The 18934-nt window shown below is 51.1% G+C and overlaps 1 protein-coding gene across 10 annotated transcripts in view; it reads right to left on the bottom strand.

Annotated features, from left to right (window-relative positions):
- Nucleotides 1-1190: 1190 nt before the first annotated feature.
- Slc25a25 (solute carrier family 25 member 25) overlaps nt 1191-18934 on the bottom strand; it is a 36846-nt gene continuing 19102 nt past the window's right edge. The window contains exons 1-11 of one of the 10 annotated variants that reach the window (XM_016002020.3): nt 17274-18309; nt 8218-8344; nt 8046-8133; nt 7418-7453; nt 7070-7181; nt 5785-5943; nt 4409-4561; nt 4040-4147; nt 3783-3950; nt 3129-3279; nt 1191-3041 (exon numbers count right to left, since the gene is read on the bottom strand). In XM_016002020.3, coding sequence (XP_015857506.1) covers nt 2857-3041; nt 3129-3279; nt 3783-3950; nt 4040-4147; nt 4409-4561; nt 5785-5943; nt 7070-7181; nt 7418-7453; nt 8046-8133; nt 8218-8344; nt 17274-17492 — 1506 coding nt within the window. In that variant the 5' untranslated portion in view covers nt 17493-18309 and the 3' untranslated portion in view covers nt 1191-2856. Of the gene's footprint in view, nt 3042-3128; nt 3280-3782; nt 3951-4039; nt 4148-4408; nt 4562-5784; nt 5944-7069; nt 7182-7417; nt 7454-8045; nt 8134-8217; nt 8345-10881; nt 14240-17273; nt 18310-18934 lie in introns of those variants that run through there. The other 9 variants (XM_016002023.3, XM_042274888.2, XM_076568895.1 and 6 more) reach the window with 9 other exon arrangements.

Below are 18934 nucleotides of genomic sequence, written 5' to 3'. Positions count from 1 at the left end.
GAGTGCTGGGACTAAAGGCGTGTGCCACCATGCCCAGCTGTTATTTTTAAGTTTTAAAAGGAAAGGATTTTTATTTATATAGCATGTTTCTGCGTGTATGCCACCCGTGTGCAGGACCGGCAGAGGAAGCCGGCCCTCTGGGAGTGGTGCTGCCCGACACAGGTGCCGGACCGTGCTCTCAGGCCCCGAGCCACCCCTAGGCTGTAATCACTTTCATCAATTTGTTCTGCGGCTTTCTGTGTTGGTGTGAATGTGGAGATCAGGGACAGCTTGAGGGAGCTGGTTCCCCCACCTGTGGATGCTAGGGACCGAAATCAGGTCCCGAGGCTTGATGGCTGCCCAGTCTGTCTGCTGAGTCTGCCCTCTGAGCCGTTTCTTCAGACCCTAAGTGTCATTTTAAATTGGATCCTCATCTTGAGTCACAGGGTGGACCACACTGGTTCCTCCCAGCCTGTGGCTTGTCGCCTTGATGGGAGGTTTTGGGCGATAGGAACCAGAGTTGAAGGTTTAGGCCTGGGAATCACTCAGGTATGCAGGTCACTCAGAAAAAATGGAGGGAGCAGGGGAGACAGGCATACGGAAGAGCTTTGTTGAGAATCAAGGTAGAAGCGATCAGGCGGCAGGGTGGCTGTGGTGAGCAGTGGGGCCCCAGATGGACCTGAAGGTAGATGGCGTACTCCAATGGACCAGACTAGAATGAGGGCATGGGAAGGAAGGAAGTAGGTTTTTACTTAAGTCCCTAGAAGAACGGAGCCACCCTTTGCCGGGGTAACTAAGGGAGAAGCAGATCTGGGAGGAAAGCCAGGAAGGACCCAGCCTTTGACGTGTGACACTTCAGTGCCCGTCGACTGCTCCAGTGGGGATGGTGAGCTTGCACCAAGGGCGAGCCCTCTAACAAAGCTGAGGAGACAGGCTGAGTAGGTGTGACAGAGAAAGGTCTGAGCTGACCGGCCTCTAGCACCCGGGAGGCCTAGGCAAAAGCAGCCTGTGGTGCCTGGAGACCATGTGAAGAACAAGCTCCCTGAGGAAGGGGAGGCCATGCCACAGATGCAGCAATCCCACAGCTAACCAACACCCACTAAAGACCACGTGTTCTCGAAGCTGAGGTGTAAGTATGTAGGCGATGGGTAAGGAAAATGTAGATGTCCCCCAACCCCCAAGCCCAGAGCAGAAAATTCCTGGCTGCACGGTCACATTGAAGCAACTTTATTAGAAGGCTGCTTGGCTTTGACAACTCCAGTTACAGCGATAGACTATGCAGAACGGTAATTGTTGCATTGATCTTTGCATCCTATTTGGATTTTCCTCATCAGGCTGTTCTGGGACAATGGAGGCACAATTGCCAAGTGGCCAGCTGACCACTCACTGAGCAAGGGCAGCCGTGGGCCAGGAGGGAGCCCGGGTCAGAGGTTGGGGGGCAGTCCACCTGGCCCTCTGGTCCTCGCCCGTGTACCAAGTTCCCAGTGAAGCACCCACTGCCTTGCCATTCCAAAGGGCAAAACAAAGACATTCTCAGTCCAGGAAAGGACAGTAAAGGCCACCGTTCCCACTACCCTACCCGGCCCGCCAGGGGATACTCTCCACAGCAAGGGTCGTCCCTTGTGCCTTTCCTTCCGTTTCCAGTTGGGAGAGGAATTCTTTGGACAGACATTCTGTCTGTGTAGGTAGCAGGTAAGGTCACTCTGTGGCCACTTTTCCATCTCGTCTCCCCACCCCCCACCAGGTGGTAATGGGAAGGTACACTCAACCATGAACATAAATATGAATAAAAAATGAACTTGACAATGACAGGCTATTAATTAAACAAATCTATAAAAATAGTTAGGACATAACTCTGTTCAAATAAATACAAAATAAATAGGCTCCAAGCAGTGTGATACGCCGTGTGGAATGTGAGGCTGGTCCCACTCGGCCCACAGGACCTTTGAACAGACTTTAAAGCAGCCAAACCTCTTCCCTCCGCACCCCTTTCCTGCTTTCTCTGAAGTGCGGCACATGCGCAGTGTCCAGCTTGTCTTCTGAACTGAGTCCTTTCCCCAGTGAGACATAGTCAAGGCCTTCAGCATGTTCCCTTCTCCTCAGGACAGCACACAAGGGGCAGATACCCGCCCCACCCTCACACCACAGGATGGAACAGTAAGTGTGGGGCCAGTCCTGACAGGGATCGGGGACAGCTCGGAGGACGTTAGGCCCATGCAGGCGGCACAAACCCTCTGGGATCCAGGTCCTAGACTAGCTTTCAGCAAAGCCATGCACCATGGTGCCAGGCAGCCAGTGCCTGAGTACCCGGGCACATCCAGGCAGCCTTGCTGGTGAGCTCAGAAGAGGCCAGGATGTAGGGTACTTGTTCAGCTTCCCGTACACAGGCCCACAGGATGCTGTAGCCTGGGAAACAGGTTTGGAGGAGCAGCACTGAGGGAGAGGGACAAGAAGAGGGACAGGCCCACTTCCCACCACAGCACACCAATGGGAAAGACATGAGGGGCACAGGGATGCTCTTTGGACCAGAGGGAGGGTGGCTGACGGCTGGCTGCGTGGACGAGATGGAAGAGCTAAGCTGGCCTCCAAGCTCACTGCCTGGCGGGCACTGCAGGAAACGTCCTGTCTCTAAGTGCAGGAGCCCACATCCTACTGACCTCTGGACTCTAAGGAATGTCCACAGGTCTTCCTTGGAAGGGAATAAGGGTCTGCCAGGTCAGCAGGACCAGCCTAGAGCTTGCCAGTCCCTGCCCCTCCCCTGTGGCATCCTGGGTTTCACAGCTTGGGTAAGTCAGCTTAGTGTTGGCACATTCACAGAATGAGATGGCTGCACATCCTGGGCTGTAGCCCAGGATCACCAAGTCCGCCACCCTCCCGTCACCGAGACTGCACGCCCAGAGTGATCTTCAGGTTCTCGTACACCACGTAGCTGATGCTCACAGCCGGAATCACCTTCATGAAGTTGGGGGCCAGCCCCCGGTAGAGCCCAAAGGCCCCCTCAGTCCGCAGAATCTGTTTGAAGAGGCTGCTCATGGTGACCTCAGGTGCGCCCTCAATGGAGGCTGTGGGAGAGAGGCCACTGGTCAGACGCCACCTGTCAGCCATCCCACCTACTAGGGACACGGAGGTCAACACAGGACCAGCCTTACCTTGTGCCTGCATCCGGGTCCTGACCAAGGCCAGTGGGTAGCTGGCCAGCTGGCCACAGGTACTGGAAACAGTGCCGCAGGCCAGGAGCACGAACACACCAGGGTCTGCACTGCTCACTGCATAGCGCTGTAGCCAGGTGTTTTTCAGTGTCTAGAGGCAAACAGAGGTGAGTTTAGAGCCAGTGTGGGAGAGACATGCTGGGGTAGGGCAGTCACTGAATCCACGGGAAAGCTGTTTCCTATCACATGGGGTTTGAGAAGCCAAGGTGAACTGATCCACTTGGCCAGAGCCTTTTGCACCCGCTGTCACTTGGGGTTCTTGGCGAGGACAGGGATCAGGAAGCGGGTAGAGGGAGCACTATGTTCCCATACAGAGCACCTGGCCTCTGTGGTATGGAGTCTGAGGAGATCTGTTAGCCCCCAATAGTCACTGAATTCTGGGATCTGCCTGCTGAACCTCTGGACCCTTAGAGGTTACAGAACCTGGGACAGAGTTCATACCCGCTGTGCCAGAGGTGTAGGGTGATGGGAGACCATTGCAGTGAACAGCTGACTGCTATCTCTCATCTAAGCCTCTCCATCAGGAGGCAGTGGGTACGGGCAGGTGCTGAACCCCCTCTCTGGTCCCAGGGCCTATGCCCAATAGGGCCTCACCTCATAGACAGCTAGGTCGATGCCAGCATAGGGAATGATCCCCAACATGTTGGGGATGTAGCCTTTGTAGAAGGCAGCTACACCCTCTTTAGCCAAGATCCTCCTGGCACAGTCCAGCATGCCCGAGTACTGGCCTGTCTTCCGCAGGGCCATCCGGGTCTTCAGAACCTACAATGAGAATGACAAAAAGCATGAGCATACTCCATTCCTCTGTGTCCCATGTGTACTGCCCACTCCAGGACCCAGGTGACCCTTACCTCCATTGGGTAGATACTGCTCTGGGCAATGGCTCCAGCCAAGGAGCCTGCCACAAGCCTTTCATGGATCCTCAGTGTCTCCTGATCACTACCCACAAGGCGCTTCATCTGGAACAGGAAAACACAAAGGGATGACCCAGGGCCCACAGCACCTCTCCTGGCCCTGCCCTTCCTCTCACAGCCGGTCAGCTATGGATGGAATCTGTGACCCTGATGGAAGGGAGTGCTAGAAGAGCTGGTGTCACCCCTGAGCCTCCTACCCACCTTGCTGTCCTTTGGGTACAAGTATTGGCTCTAGCTTCAGGGACCTCAGTCCAGCAGACACCACATGAGCAGCTACTACCTGGCAACCCTCTCCCAGGTCCTCACCTGCTCATAAGCCATGAATTTGATGGCTGACTCAGGGGCAATTTTGAGGACGTTGATACCATTGCCCCTCCAGAGAGACTTGGTGCCCCCTTCTCGAATCATCTGTGTGAATCCACCTATGATGCACATATTGTTGCTGCGGGAGGCATGGACCTGAGGGGTAGAAGAGGAGAGAGGAACTCAGCAGGGCTGAGGGCCGCCACTGTCCACCTTGGGAGAAGCCTGGCGTTTTCAGAACACAGGAAGGCTCTTCCCTCTGAGTAATTTGAAGAATAACTTAGCATCCTGAGGATTCAGCAGGCATGGCTGGATGTTTTTGTTTTAGTATTATTATTTTTGACAGGCTCTTATACTATATAGTGCAGGCTAGCCTTGAATTTTCAATCTTCTTAAGTACTAGTATTAGAGGTATGCCCCATCACCCCAGACAAGAGAGCTCACAACCTCTATATATACATCCCTGGAATTCTGTTAAAAACATAGGTGAGAGGGAACTGTTCAAGTCTGTTTTCTCAGAGGCTCTGGGAGGAGAAACGGCTGCTCAAGGCCACAGAGCTGGGAGGAGGGGCCAGCCCAAGCGAGGTTAAGCCTGAAGCTCTTCTAAGTCGTTTGCCTCCGTCTGTTTCTGGAAGACAGGGGGAGATCCCACTTAACCTATGCCAAGGGGAATGGGGTGGTGCCTGCAAATTATTAACTCCAACTCCATTAGCGGGATGGGAAGTCTGGGCTTTTAAAGCAGGGCCCCGGCTGAGGAAGCCAGGGGAAGCTGCGTCACCAAAAATCAATTTCCTGCTCATCTGCGTGAGCACCTTTGGTCTGTCCAGGGGTCTTCTAGGGATGTGCTGTCTCTGGGCAGGCCTCCTGGCACAGGAAGTGCCAAAGAGAAGCAAAATGGGGTAACTGGTCACTGTGCAGACAGACGCCAAAGTCCATGAGTGTCCACATGTGGGTCATTTCACAATGCTTCCCCTGACATCAGACAAGCTTATCTCTGCCCTGTGGACGTGGAGGTGCATGCCCAGGAAAGGTAGAGGTACTGCTACCTGATGGCCTCTGGGTCATGAAAGGTTCTGTTCACCCTACCTTCCATGAGGTACCCTATCCATCCTGAGATGTGCTTAAGGAATTCAGGTCCTGGCACACTCCAAGTAACAAGCCCATGTAAGGTGATGCACAGCTTAGGTTTCTCATATAAAATTAGACCAGCTAAATGCAAAGGTTACCTAGGCCTGGATCTACTGGTGCCTGCAAAGCATTAACTCCATTAGCTGGGGTGGGAAATTTGGGTTTTTAAAGCAGGGTCCCAGCTGAGGGAGAGAGGGGAAGCTGAGCCACCAATGAAGCATGGGTAGGAATCTGCCCGCTCTCCTGCTCACCTGCATAAGCACCTTCAGCCTGTCTAGCGGGGCAGTGCAGGTTCTGGAAACTGCCCCCGCCCCACCTCCGGCCACCAGGTGCCTCCACCACATCCCTGTCTGCCTCTCTTCCACTGTGAACTCATCCGGGACTGTCAGATTCTCACCAACATCGAAGATCTGTGGGAAAGACAAGCAGAGACATAGTCAACTTTACTCAGGACATCTGTGGCCAAGCTGCTAGCCCAGCGATGGTCACTGCCTTCCACCTTCTCAAGTGGCCACACAAACGGTGAGGATAAGAGGCACTGAAAACTCACTGGAACTCTTGCCCTTTGCTCTGACAGTGGCTGCAGCTCTTGACCTTGTCTAGAGAGGAGCAGGTAATGACTGGAGGGAGAGCCTTACAAAGCTGCTGGGTTGCCCTCCTAAGGCGGCTCCTGCAGCTTCCGGCAAGGACTGCAGGGATGGCCCACAAGGATCAAGGATGGGTCTGAACCCTGTAACCTGATGCGGAACCAGACTGCGGGCAGGACAGAATGTTACGCAGGCCTCCGCAAGCCAACTGCTGTGCTGCCTGCGTAACACCGTCTCTCTGGAACTGGTCCCGGCCAGCTCTGCTGACCTCTGGGCTGCAGGCCAGAGACAGGCCAGCTGCTGTAAGCTGTAGAATCAGCCACTTCCTGTCACCCAAGAAGCCCTGACCTGGCCCTGTGGGAGCAGGGTGGATAAAGCAGGAGTAGGGGGTTAAGTCAGAATGACATTTCTAACTGTGGAACCACATCTGCAGTCCTGAATGTGGAACCTTGCTAACTGAGTGGGGAAAAAAAAAAAAAAAAGCAGTATGTAGGCCCCTATAGGGCATGCTTATTAAAAACAAAACCCAAAAAGCCAGAGTCTAACTCTGTAGCCCAGGCTGCCCTTTACCTCATGAGGCTTCTCTGTCTCAGCTAGGACATGCTATTTTTGCCAAAGAGAGAAATGATACTAAAAAAGAAACCCAGGGAAGGCGGAGGTATCTATAGCCCCAAGGAGGACAGACTGTATGCTTCTGGGAGAAGCAGCGGCACTGGGAAAAGATCTGTGGAATGGACCGTGAAGTACATGGGGATAGGAAGGTGCTCCCAGTGAAGGGCCAAGGGAACAGTCATGCTGTTCAGGCTGGTCAGTATGGAAAGAGAGGAACATACAGCCATATTTGGGCAAAGGGGGACAACATCTCCTGGCTCAGGCCTGGCTGGGGAAGGAATCACTGACGCCAGTCAAAGATGGCTGCCTGAGTGGACGGTGGGGTGTGTGGCCTCACCGTTGAGTGCTTCCAGTACAGGATGATCTCCGGGATGTTCTCCACAGGGTGCAGGAGATGGTAGTCCCTCCACTCATTCCAGTCGATGGTCATCGTGCCGTTCTTATCCATGCTGTAAGGCAGAAGCATGGTTACTCCCGTGTATCCCACCCCGTCTGCCAGATGTGTGCCCCACCACGGGATGAAGGTAGGTGCCGTGGCCACTGAGGAAACAAAGGCACCATGTGCCCATGAGAAAGGGTAAGGTGGCTCGATACCCCATTTTCTACAAAACGGAGATACGCTGGCCCACAAGAACCCCATTCTGATGAGGGAGGGAGGCAGTCACAGGGTGACACAGGTACTTACTAGGTGACAGGGCCCCAGAAGTGGCCCGTTCGTATTCTGACAGACAGACAGAGGGGATGCAGAGGAGAGAGGAGAAACAACACAAATAAATGCTGTGAGCAGGTTAGTAAAGCAAGCACACTCCCAAGGACACCAGGGGCCAGCACAGCATGAGGACAAAACCTTTAGTGAGGGGCAGAAGCAGGCTCCAGGGGCTGCTGTCCCTGTGGCCAGCCGGCTAAGTACAGCCAGGTAAACTGTGCTATTCGAAGAGCTTTCCGGAAGCCCTCTGCCCATGAGTGAGCCATCTTTCTGGCCAGCATATGTGGCTACAGAGTGAAGAACAAGCCACTAGCAGCAATCCAACTCAAGGACAGGCTGAGAAAGCGTTCCAGGGACACTTCTCACCAACGTGAAATGCCTACAACTCAGCTTGTCACTTTAAGGGTCACTGGCAAATGGGCTAATTCCAGATTTGTGAGTCTTAGAGTAGGGCTGCAAACCTCAGGAGAAGCTTGCTTTGGAAGGGGCTTATTCATCCTTCCAAATCACAGGACCAGTTTCAGGGCAGCAGGTTAACATGGACAGCACGTGGATTAGACCAAAAGCCACTAAAACATCCCAGAGAACGGAGCTCACCCACACTCACCTCTTAAGAATCTTCTCTGCCTGCTGTTCAGAGATCTTGACACCCAGGTCCCGCAGGGACTGCATGATCTCTTGAGCATCGATTCGTCCTGTAACAACAAGGGCCATGAGTGGGGTCTGGCATTTTGTAAGTCAGAGGCCTGCCCAGCAGGGGAGCTACAAGCCAAACTCACCATCATTCTTTCTGTCTAGACTCTTGAACACCAGCCTCAGCTTTTTCTCGTGATCTTGGAGGTAATGTACGAACTCTTCAAAGTCCAGTTGCCCATCAAGGTCCTTGTCACCTGCTTGCACAATTTTCTAGAAAACCAATGTAAAAACTTGAGTTTTGGCTCCCTAGCCTCTTGTCACAATGGGGAAATAACTGCTCTCCACAGGGACCCAAGATGTCCTGTTGCTAAGGATATACCAGCCCATGGGAACCCCATCATATCAATTTTACCCACACAGCAGAGTCACTGCTTAGGTTCCTATTCAGAAACCAAGCAAGTGCCCACCCTGCTTGGGTGTAGAGAAGTGCTCCCTTGAGGAAGCCTTCAGAGAGGCCAGCAGGGCAGCCTGGTGCTTGTTCTTTCCAAGCATCCCCAAGTCCAGCTTGTTATACAGCCAGGATCAGCACTTGGCTCCCCTGCAGGACTGTCCCTGGGACAGATCCCCTTAGGAGCTCTACTACTTCCCTATCCCCTGTGGTGGCACGAGTCCAGGAACAATTTGGTGACCAGGGTAAAAGTGCAAACAATGCCTACTTGGCAGAAACGTTGCCAGGGAATACTCTGGAGGCTGCAGAGACAGGAGGAGCCAAGGGCGACTTAACTATTCTTGGGCTCACGATGGCACTGCAAGTCCAGTCCTTGATCTCAGACACATCAGATATAGCCAACTCCAGATTCCCAACCAGGCGCTGAAGGCCAGGGCAGCTTTACTAGTTCAGTGAACTAAGGCTTTAAGTGGCCCTGATCCTTGGTAGCACCTGTCTTAGGTGAGCTTTGCTCGGCAGCTGTAACAGCAGCTGGATGCAAAGCAGCTGGGCGCTTCTCCCCCCAGGACAGGGCATGGGGTATGTGAAAGGTTTTACTGAGGTCTCTCCAGCAGCTTGCTCTAAGAGGTACAGCCTATCCTTTCCCACATGTTACAAAGAAAGAAACAGCAGTTAGAGATGGCATTCACAGGAAGCCATGGCCAGGGCTGTCATGTCATATGCATTCCATCTCAGTGGCACTTTGTTTTTTGTTTTGTTTTGTTTTAATTACATTTAGCCAAGAGTAGTGGTATGTGCCTTTAATTCCAGCATTCCAGAGACAGAGGCAGGTGGACCTCTGTGAATTCAAAGCCAGGATGGTCTACATAGGGAGTTCTAGGCCAGCCAGAGCTATAGAATGAGACCCTGTCACTGGGGTGGGTGGGGGGAGCTTTTTAATTACATTATTTAATTATTTGGAGAAGGCACTTTGAATCAAAAACAAGAGAATATCCCAAGGAAAATATTCCTTGGTACTCTTATGGACAAATCCATTCACTCGTCAAAAATCATCATGCTAAGTCCAAGTGTTTTAAGCCAGCTAGGGTTTAAGAACTGATGGACCACTGGCTGGCTCACACTCCCAAAGGTGGCCCTCATGGTTTCCCTCTTACTTAGCACTCTAGCCATTGATTTCGGGGAGGGCAGACACAGATCCCTAGGACCTAACAATGTGAGGGTAAGTTGGCGCGTGGGACTGACAGAGCACATGTCTTATCTGCTAGCTGGGATTATGTAAGTTCTTGCCAACATCTGTGCTCTTAGTTAAGGGCCACCACCCCAGATTTCAAATAGGAAGGAAAAAGTGTATGTCACTTAGGGAGGAGGCATACAGAACACTCTCTCTGGTCCCCAGAGACCAAAGTAACCTGTCCTGGGGTGATGTTCTGTGACACAGACCACCTACGACTGTGCTAACTGTACCCTATTTTAAAATATTCTCAAAGAGCTTGCTCTGTATCTGTGGGCACAGTGGTGTACACCTATAATCCTAGCACTAGAGGGACTGAGGCAGGAGGACCGCTGAGAGTTTGAGGCCATTCTGAACTACACACCAAGACCCTGTCTGAAGAAAGAACTGCCAAGTGTGGTGGCAGAAGGTTTTAGTTCCGGCTCTAGGGAGCCAGAGACAGATCTCTATGAATACTAGGTCACTCTGGGCCGCATAGAGACCTTGTCTTAAAATAAAATAAAGGGAGGGAGGGAGGGCGGACAGGCAGACTTGCTCCCCCCCCCTTTTACAACCACTCACACCTGCTTTGGGTCTCCATTCTGCGATCCACAAATCAACACATCAGCACTGGGGGGCAGCATGGAATTTAGACTCAAAGAAAACCCCCAAGCCATGGTTCAGTTTCCCATCACGCAAGGGCCAGGATCACGGCTGCCATCCTGTTTCCTGGGGTACTTAAACATTTAAAAGTCCAGGAAGGAATGCTGCCCTCCATATCATAGTCTCTCCTCCTCCAGTGTGTTTCTAGCCTCAGCCCCAGAGTCATAGAAACTGCCCAAGTAGTGAGACAGCCCTGGACCTCGCTGACACCCTGTGCATTTTAGGAGATTCCACCTCAGCCAAAGATTCCATCTCCCACAAGCGCCTTCTCTCTCGGTCCAGCCTTTCTTGGAAATTACACGAAGACCAGTCATTCCCATGGCAATGACATAACATGCTGGCTACAGCCCCAGAGGGCTGGGGAAACACCTACATTTCAGACATTCTTTCCTCTAGGCAGGAAGTCGTGCCTAGGTACCATTCATCTCTTCACTCAAAACTAGTCCCCGCCTGCTGCCCCTCGCCGCACTGGCTCAGCATACAGACCTGCTTCCATTGGCGGTAGGTGGAGAACTCCTGCGAGGGAATAAAGACACTGAGTTTGAAGATGGACTTCAGCTCTGCGGGAAGTCCCTTGGATTCAAAGTACTGGAATTCTGTCTGCGCCTCCCCAATGATCGGCACATACAAGCACAGGCAGAGCATGCTGGTGAAACCGGGGGCTCAGGCACCACTGTGAGCAAGTGCCGGCAGAAGTCAAGAGTGGGAAATGCCGGGGTTCCCAGGAAAGTGGCACAAGATATGTCTTGCCTCAGCTGACACTGGCTGCTTAAGTCCTGCCCTTTTACTTAATAGAAAAACCCGCCCACTCTAAGTGCAGCCAGCAGCCAATGAGCACAGGCCCCAGCAGCGGCAGTATCAGGTTGCTCAAGAGCAGAGGAGCAAAGATCAGGACAAACGTCACTGCTTGCAGCAGTTAACTCTTGGAGCCCAGGCACAGGCACTGGCTAGGGATGCAGTCCCATGTCCAAACAAACCTTCACCCCTGGCTCTCAATCCCCGAAAATCAACAAACAGCCAACATTCTGTTTCAAACAAGGTCCCCAAATGCGTCACACTATGCACCTTTCTCCTCTTAGTAAATAATTCCCAACTGAAAATTCAGTGGAACTAAAGACTGAATCAGAGCCCATTGAAAACTGACCCAGGCTACTGTGAAAGAGGAATCGGAGAGCCACATCCCCAGCTGTCCTGGAACACAGAACCCACAATCCACAAGAATGCAGTACCTGGGAACTGCTTCCATCAATCACTGGGGTTAGCCAAGGGTGAGACTCATAGTCCTCAAAGCCCATGCCCACTCAGAGTACTTGAAATCTTGGTCTGATCACAGCTCTAAGAATTCTGCTGCGCCATCCTGAAGCCTTTTAAAATTAACCACGATTAAACGAGCCAGGCATAGTGGCTCAGACTACAGTCCCGGCATTTTGGGGGCTGAAGGAGGATCTCCAGTTTGAGGCTCTAAGCTACATATTATCTCAAAAATGGGGTGGGATGGAGGCCCAGGGGTAGAATGCTTGTGGGCCACACTGAAGGCTCAGGGTTTATCTAGACTGATTGGGAGGTGCTTGAGAGATTAGTAAAGCACACCTCTGGGTGCGTCAGTGTAATTCCAGAGAAGACTAGCTAAGCGGAGAGGTCCTACCCGAGAGCAAGATGGGGCTGCAGCTGGAATAAAGGGTGAAAGCAGAAAGCTGGCTACTGTAGACTTGCTCTCTCCTCTCTGCCTCCTGGCCATCATGATGGCCTTAACACAGGAGCTAAAACAAGTCCTTCCTCCCTAAACTGTCCTCACAGTAACACAAATCTGACCAGTTGCTGGGCATGGTGACTCAGGCCTGTAATCCTAGCACTCAGAAGGCTGAACGAAGCAGGAGGACTGTGGAGAGTTCAAAGTCAACATGGGCTACAGAGTAAGATTCAAAACTAACCCAAGAGCTAATAAAATGACTAGCAAAGGCTTACTTACCAGCAAGAAGAGGGGGAGAATGGAATTAACTGGACCCTCACCTACGCTTTTTTCACTGCGAACACTTGTCACGTGGTCGTGGGCATTCCCATTATCACCGTGTCCACTGGCAGCCCAGCTCTACATACAAACTTTCAGAAGACAGAAGACCTGGGAGGATCTGATTTTTTTATTTTATTTTTAAATTGTATTATTTTTAACTCTGTGTGTGTGTGTGTGTGTGTTGCCATGCGCAAGCCGTGGACATACAGCTGTCTGTCCTCAGAGGCCAGAGGCACTGGATTCCCTGGAGCTAGATTTACAGGTGGTAGCACGAAGCCTGGGGTTGGTGACAGGCGCTCAGATCCTCTGCAAAAGCAGCGCGTGCTCTTAGCTGCTGAGCCGTCTCTCCAGCCCCCAGACACATCATTCTTTACACGCCAGCCTGCACTCTTTCCATTCCTTCCTTCCTCCAGAGGAGTCTCTCCGGGCGAGAACACGTCACTCTGACAGGACAGGGTCAGTCCCGCCCCATTCCTTCTATGGTGTATCCCTATTCCTTCATCCCTTCCTAATAGAGACTAAGCCTTGTCACTCCTGGGATGGACTGAAATGGATACTTGCCATTTGGGGATCAGCAAAAACAAAAGGATTTCGACTCCAAAGTATTTTAAGAATCTGTGAAGACACACACCTTTAATCCCAGCACTCAGGAGATAGGCAGGTGGGTCTCTGAGTTCAAAGGCAGCCTGGTCTACACAGAATAAAACTGCTAAGAAGATTCTAGAATAAAACACTGTTGTACAATCGTGTATAACACTGAAACAGAATCTAACAAAGGAAAAGGCATTTGGGTTCCCCGAGACTTGAGTTTGTAAACCCAGGCCTTGGCGTACACTCGATCTGATGAGGAGGCGTTCTCTAGGAGGAGCCCTGCTCAGATTCAGCCATCTCTGAAACTGCCCAATCCAAAACATTCTGCTTTTGAGCTATTTTAACAGACATCTGAAGTCCACTGCTGGGGTCCTAAAGACAGAAGGCTATCGCTTCAGACTTTGCATGCCCTAGTCTTCACCTCTTGCTTGACTCACAAAAGGGCTTTGCCAGAAGTTTTTGGGTGAAGGCTGATGAAATGGCTCAACAGGTAAAGCTGCCTGTCACTCCATCCTTCACTCACACACATGCACAAATGCAAAAAAAAAAAAAAAGCCAGGCGGTGGTGACACACGACACGACTTTAATCCCAGCACTTGGGAGACAGAGAAACCGTGTCTCCAAACAAACAAAAAACAGGGAGGGGGGCTAGAGAGATGGCTCAGCAGTTAGAGCACTTGCTGTTCTTCGAGAGGACCCAGGTTCAATTCTCAGCACTCACATGGTGGCTCACACAGCCATCTGTAACTGTAGTTCTGAGGATCTAACACCCTCTTGTAGCCTCCAAGGGCATCAGGCATGCACATAGTCCATGGACATGCATACAGTCAAAATGCCTATATATATATATGGAATTTCCTTGACTATAACAAAGGTCATTATCCTACATAGACCAATAGTTTTGGAGAGGCAAGGAATGTTCTCTGAAATGTTCTGCAAGTGACTGTCAACATACTATTTTACAGTGTTATATCAATTCTATTCCAACATTAGTGTTATTTCATTTTCTGTGGTGATGGGGACTGAACCTAGGGAGGGCCCTGAATGTAAACCAGGCTAACCTTGAACTCAGAACTTTCTACCTTGGCCTTCCAAGTGCAGAATTACAGACATGAACCATCACCATTAGTTTAAGGAAATTTGGAACATTTTTCTTTTGAACACAGATTGTGTTCAGTAGAGGCCAGGCATGGTGGCGCTTATCTAAATCTATATCCCCAGGAGACTGAGTTGAAGACCAGCCTGGGCTACACCAGCAGACTTTGCTATTCCCTGGAAGAAAGCAAAGCAAAGCAGAGGTACTTAGGTAAACACCCATCTTCTAATCCAGAACTCCATTTTATTTTATTTTATTTTTGGTTTTTTTGAGACAGGGTTTCTGTGTAGCTTTGTGCCTTTCCTGGAACTCGCTCTGTAGCCCAGGCTGGCCTCACAGAGATCCGCCTGGCTCTGCCTCCCAAGTGCTGGGATTAAAGGCGTGTGCCACCACCACCTGGCTCAGAACTCCGTTTTCAACACAGACACAGACTCTTCCAGAGTCCATCTCTAGGTACCTGATGTCTGAGGCAACTGCTGTGTCCTGGGACTTCAGACTGTAGGCCACTAGAGGCTTCTGCAGCCATCTCAGTCCTCTCTGCCTGGCTTGCCCAAGTCATGGGTGACAAGACTCAGGCTCACAACCAAGGCTGGGTTTCTGTTACAACAGCCACTTACAATAGTGCCCAAAGTCGATTCCACAGGAGGGAGATTTCAAGTCCAGTTTCTAGGAAACATCTGAAAGCCCAACGCATAGACCCCTGTGATCAACATATCACACTGCAACAGGAGCCACACATGAGGCATAGCAGTGGAAGACTCAGGTCCCACTCCTGGCATCCCAAGGCAGTTCATGGCCCTTGGGACCTGATCACAGCAAACCATGCACTTCTCTGCTCTTTCCTGACTCTATAGTTCGGTGACCCAGATCTGTTTCCCATTCCTGTGACTAACGTATGAAAACAGATTTCATGTACTAAGTAAAGGAGCAGGTCCTTTCATGAGCATCTTTCCAGGACCACTGTCAGCTTTTCTCATCCTGCCCCTCTATCACGTGCCCAATCCCTCAACAGGAACTTCCGGTAAGGACTGGAACACACGAAGAGGGCAGGTACAGTGGGAGGTAGCACTGAGTCTGAAAGTAACTCCCAGCTCCTCTGCAATGACTCAGACCAAGCCAGAAGTATTATGTGAAGGAGCCTGGCAAGCCCCACCCCTCAAGGCTCTCAAATCTCATTGGCTGCTCTGTCATTTTATGATCAGGTTGCCATGACAGCCCAGTGTAGCAGGTTTCCAATGAAACCTGCCTACACTTGGTAATTACACACACAATGAGAACAATCCTGACCGCCCCTCAGGATCTAAGCTCCACTGTGGTGCAAGGGCACCTCCCACTCCAGACAAATGGTTTTCTTTCCCAACTTTGGGATTAACCGTGAGACAAAGACAAAGGGAAACAGGAGCAGCTCCTACAATAAGAGCCTGCAGGAACCCGACTCCCAGACACGGATTTTCTGGGGTGGGGTGGGGTGAGAATGAAACAGGAGTGCAGTGGACAAGAGAAGCCTGAGAACTGAAGGTTCTCCAGACTGTCCCCCAAGCTTGCTGAGAAAGGCAGAGGCTGAGCCATCTCAGGTACTCTGGGCAGTGTAAATGCTCACTGTTTCCATTCCTCATTACCGACTTTCAAAGAGGCTACGCTGCTCAGAGGTGCTCCCTCTTGCCCTCCCCATGAAGCCCACCAACCCATCCCCCCTCCCCAAAACAGAGCCAGTAAATGGTGTGGGTCTCTGAGGCCAGGCTAGAAAGTCCCAAAGCAAGCCCCTAGAGGCAAACTTGGCAAGGGGTACCCGTACGAAACTAGGAAGTAGAGCAGTTATTATTAAAGTTTAAAAAAAAAGTCATCTTTTTTAAAAGGCAGCCAGCTAATTCAGGACTGAAGACGAACAGGGCTCAGCATGAGTTTCTCACAAAATGAGCATCCCACCACTCCGGGTCTGAGGTAGAGAGCGGCACTCTCTTGCCGGACAGTAAGCTCCAATGCCTCGGGCAGGACAGTCTGTGAGACCCTGACTGTGGGGAGCTCCTCACAGTCTATAGACTCCCTTTGATGTCACTACTCAACTACTACAAAATATGTCACAGTCAAGTCCCTGGTAAAGTACTGGTGCAAGCGAGACAAGCATTTCCAGGGAGAGTCAATGTGACATTTTGGGCACATCTGTTATATGCCAAACACTGGGTAGACTCTCCTTGCCCTCTAACTGAGAAGAAGATTCAGGAATGAAACTCAGTGGTTGAATAAGGCTGCACCTGCTGCAGACAGTCCTGGTCTGTTTTAAGGGAGAGCTCGACCAGCCCTGTTAAAAAGCTTTCTGAAGGGATGTAAACAAGGTTCCAGAAAGACTGGGGTTAAGTCTCAGCAATTCCTCTCCGGAAGTGATTTGGCAAATTACTGAACTCTTCTGCACTTTACTTTTCCAGCCTCCAACCGGGGAGTGCTGTCTCTTACCTTGGCTCCTGGGAGCACTGGATGCAAAGAAGAAAGGCCCTGACACTTGGCTGACCCTGGGGGTTGTGGTCAAGTCAAGTCACTAGCCTGTACTCTTCCTGACTCCAGGCTCTCCTAGGACCCAGTCCCACCCCTGAACTTCCTCTAGGACCTCAGGTAAACAAATCACGACCCACCAAACAAGGGGAAAGTGACCTTCATAAAGCTGACAAGATCGGCCCCCTCTAGCCGGGCACAGTGGCTCACACCTTTAGTCCCAGCACCTAGGAGGCAGAGACAGGCGGATCTTTGAGCCGAGGCCAGCCTGGTCTACAGAGTGAGATCCAGGCAGCCAGAGCTAGATGATGAGACCTTGTCAGCCCTGTCCCCTTTCAAGGAACCTTCCCTTTCAACTGTCCTCTCACATCTAGATAATGAAGACAACAGACTTTAGCAGCTCGCCATCCCTTCCTTTCTAACGGCTGGTTCGTGAAACAGATAAACCGGGTTAATCTACTGAAGCAAACCTTTGCTCAACAACCAGGCAGGGCCGTCACAATGGATGAGGAAGTTTACAGTGGGGACAGGCAGTTTAGACCAAATCTTGTGGCCTTCGTCATCACCCAACATTTCTCCAATACCAAACTTTTTTTTTAACTTCTCCCTCCCACGCCCATTTTTTTCTTTTTGGGGAAAATGAACCCAGCCCAGCCCCTAAACTAGAAAGTCCTCTTGAAGGTGCTGTGTTACCTTAGGAAACTGTTCTGCAGGTCCGACCACCAGCAAGATGGTGGGTCTCTTTTCCGTGGCCTCAGCCCTTCCGTTTGGTTTCCCCAAAAAGGTGGACATCTGGTCTCCCCGAGCAGGGGCCTGGGTGCCTTTGACTCCATGATCGATGCCCTCTCTGGAGTCTTGGCACCCAGCTCTAGGGAAAAAGCTAGACAGAAAATGCCACAGCATCTGTAGCATCCCGGCTTCCTCCAAAGGCCACTGCTGAAGACTGTTCACTTCTTAGGGATGTGACCACAATACCAAGTCTCTAGCTACTCAGCTGTCTGGAATACTAGCCTGGGGAGTTCCCGGGCTGAAGCGCTACTGCAGGGGCTGTTTCCTGCTTTTTCAAATTTGCTCGTGCCTAGCCTGAGAAGTAGCTCACTTAGGGAGCCTCTCCGGCTGCTAGCAATATGGAGAGCAGCTGGGCTACTTCAATCAAAACTCACTTCTGTCAGATGGTGGACGATCAAAGGCTTGGCTCTTTTTTTCCTTTTTAATGCAAAAAAAAAAAAAAATGATATCCAGACAGACCTCTCTTGGAGATGGGAACAACTCGGGGCTCCCAGTCATTCAGCCGTCCTCGCTCATTCCGCAAACCCAGGACAGAGCATCTAGTCTGCATTCTCACTGCAGCAGGGCCTGGCCAATCACCTCTGCCGACACTACCGGGTTCATTATCCCGACCACTAACCCTCCAATCACAGGCGGAGTATTTCCTGCCTGCAGCCCAGCTAGTCCGCAGGGAGGTACAGACCAGGTTCATTTTGCAGAATCTGAACAGGCTCATCTCCGGAGATAACTTCCCACTCTCCCCCAGGGAAGCTTCCCGAATGCCACTCACCACATTCAGTGTGATCCAGGGTCCTTGGCAACACCTCCTAAGTCACCTAGCATCACTCTCTTCTCCCATTATTCAATTTTCTCCAACCCAAGCCTAGCAGAAAGCAAGCCTACATGGCAGTTGTTTCCCGAGATCACATCAGAACGCAAATCCTTCTACCTACCCCACCCCCATCCCTGGAACCAGGCCCTGGACTTAACATCTGTCCACTTCGCTGAGCAAATGACCATGATTAATCTTCAGTTGTTTTTAGTTTAATAGCAGACAAATAGTGACCAACTATCATCCCTCACAAAGGTGACTCAAAATGTTCATAATCATTCTGTTTTAAAGGTACAAGCCCAAGACCAGGAGACGGCTCAGCTGGTAAGGGCATTTGCCACGGCCTGCTGATCTGAGTATGATCTCGGATCCATAGTGGGAGCGGAGAATCTACTCCCTCAAGTTGCCCTCTGACCTCCACATGTGTGCCCACAAATATATACGTGCACATATATACATACATAAAAATCACATTAAAGGATGCAAGCCCCGCATTCTCAGGAGAGGATGGGGGAACCTACAGCTCCGCCCACTGCTACAAGGCCCAGAAAGAACCCTAGTTAGATACCAGCTTTTCAAAAGCTCCTGCCCTCCTCACCTCCAGCCCTCTGCACTGCAGTTCCACTTTCAGCTTTCTCTGTAAACCTGCTTCTGTATGTGAGAAGTACTCATACACACAAACCCATAAACATTCACATACATATACTATCTTTGCTTTAAATGATTTTTAAACTTTGCTTGTAAATTTTCCTTT

The sequence above is a fragment of the Peromyscus maniculatus genome, chromosome 4 (genome assembly GCF_049852395.1).
Source record: "Peromyscus maniculatus bairdii isolate BWxNUB_F1_BW_parent chromosome 4, HU_Pman_BW_mat_3.1, whole genome shotgun sequence".
Lineage (NCBI taxonomy): Eukaryota > Metazoa > Chordata > Mammalia > Rodentia > Cricetidae > Peromyscus > Peromyscus maniculatus.
This window is presented reverse-complemented; position numbering and strand designations above follow the sequence as displayed.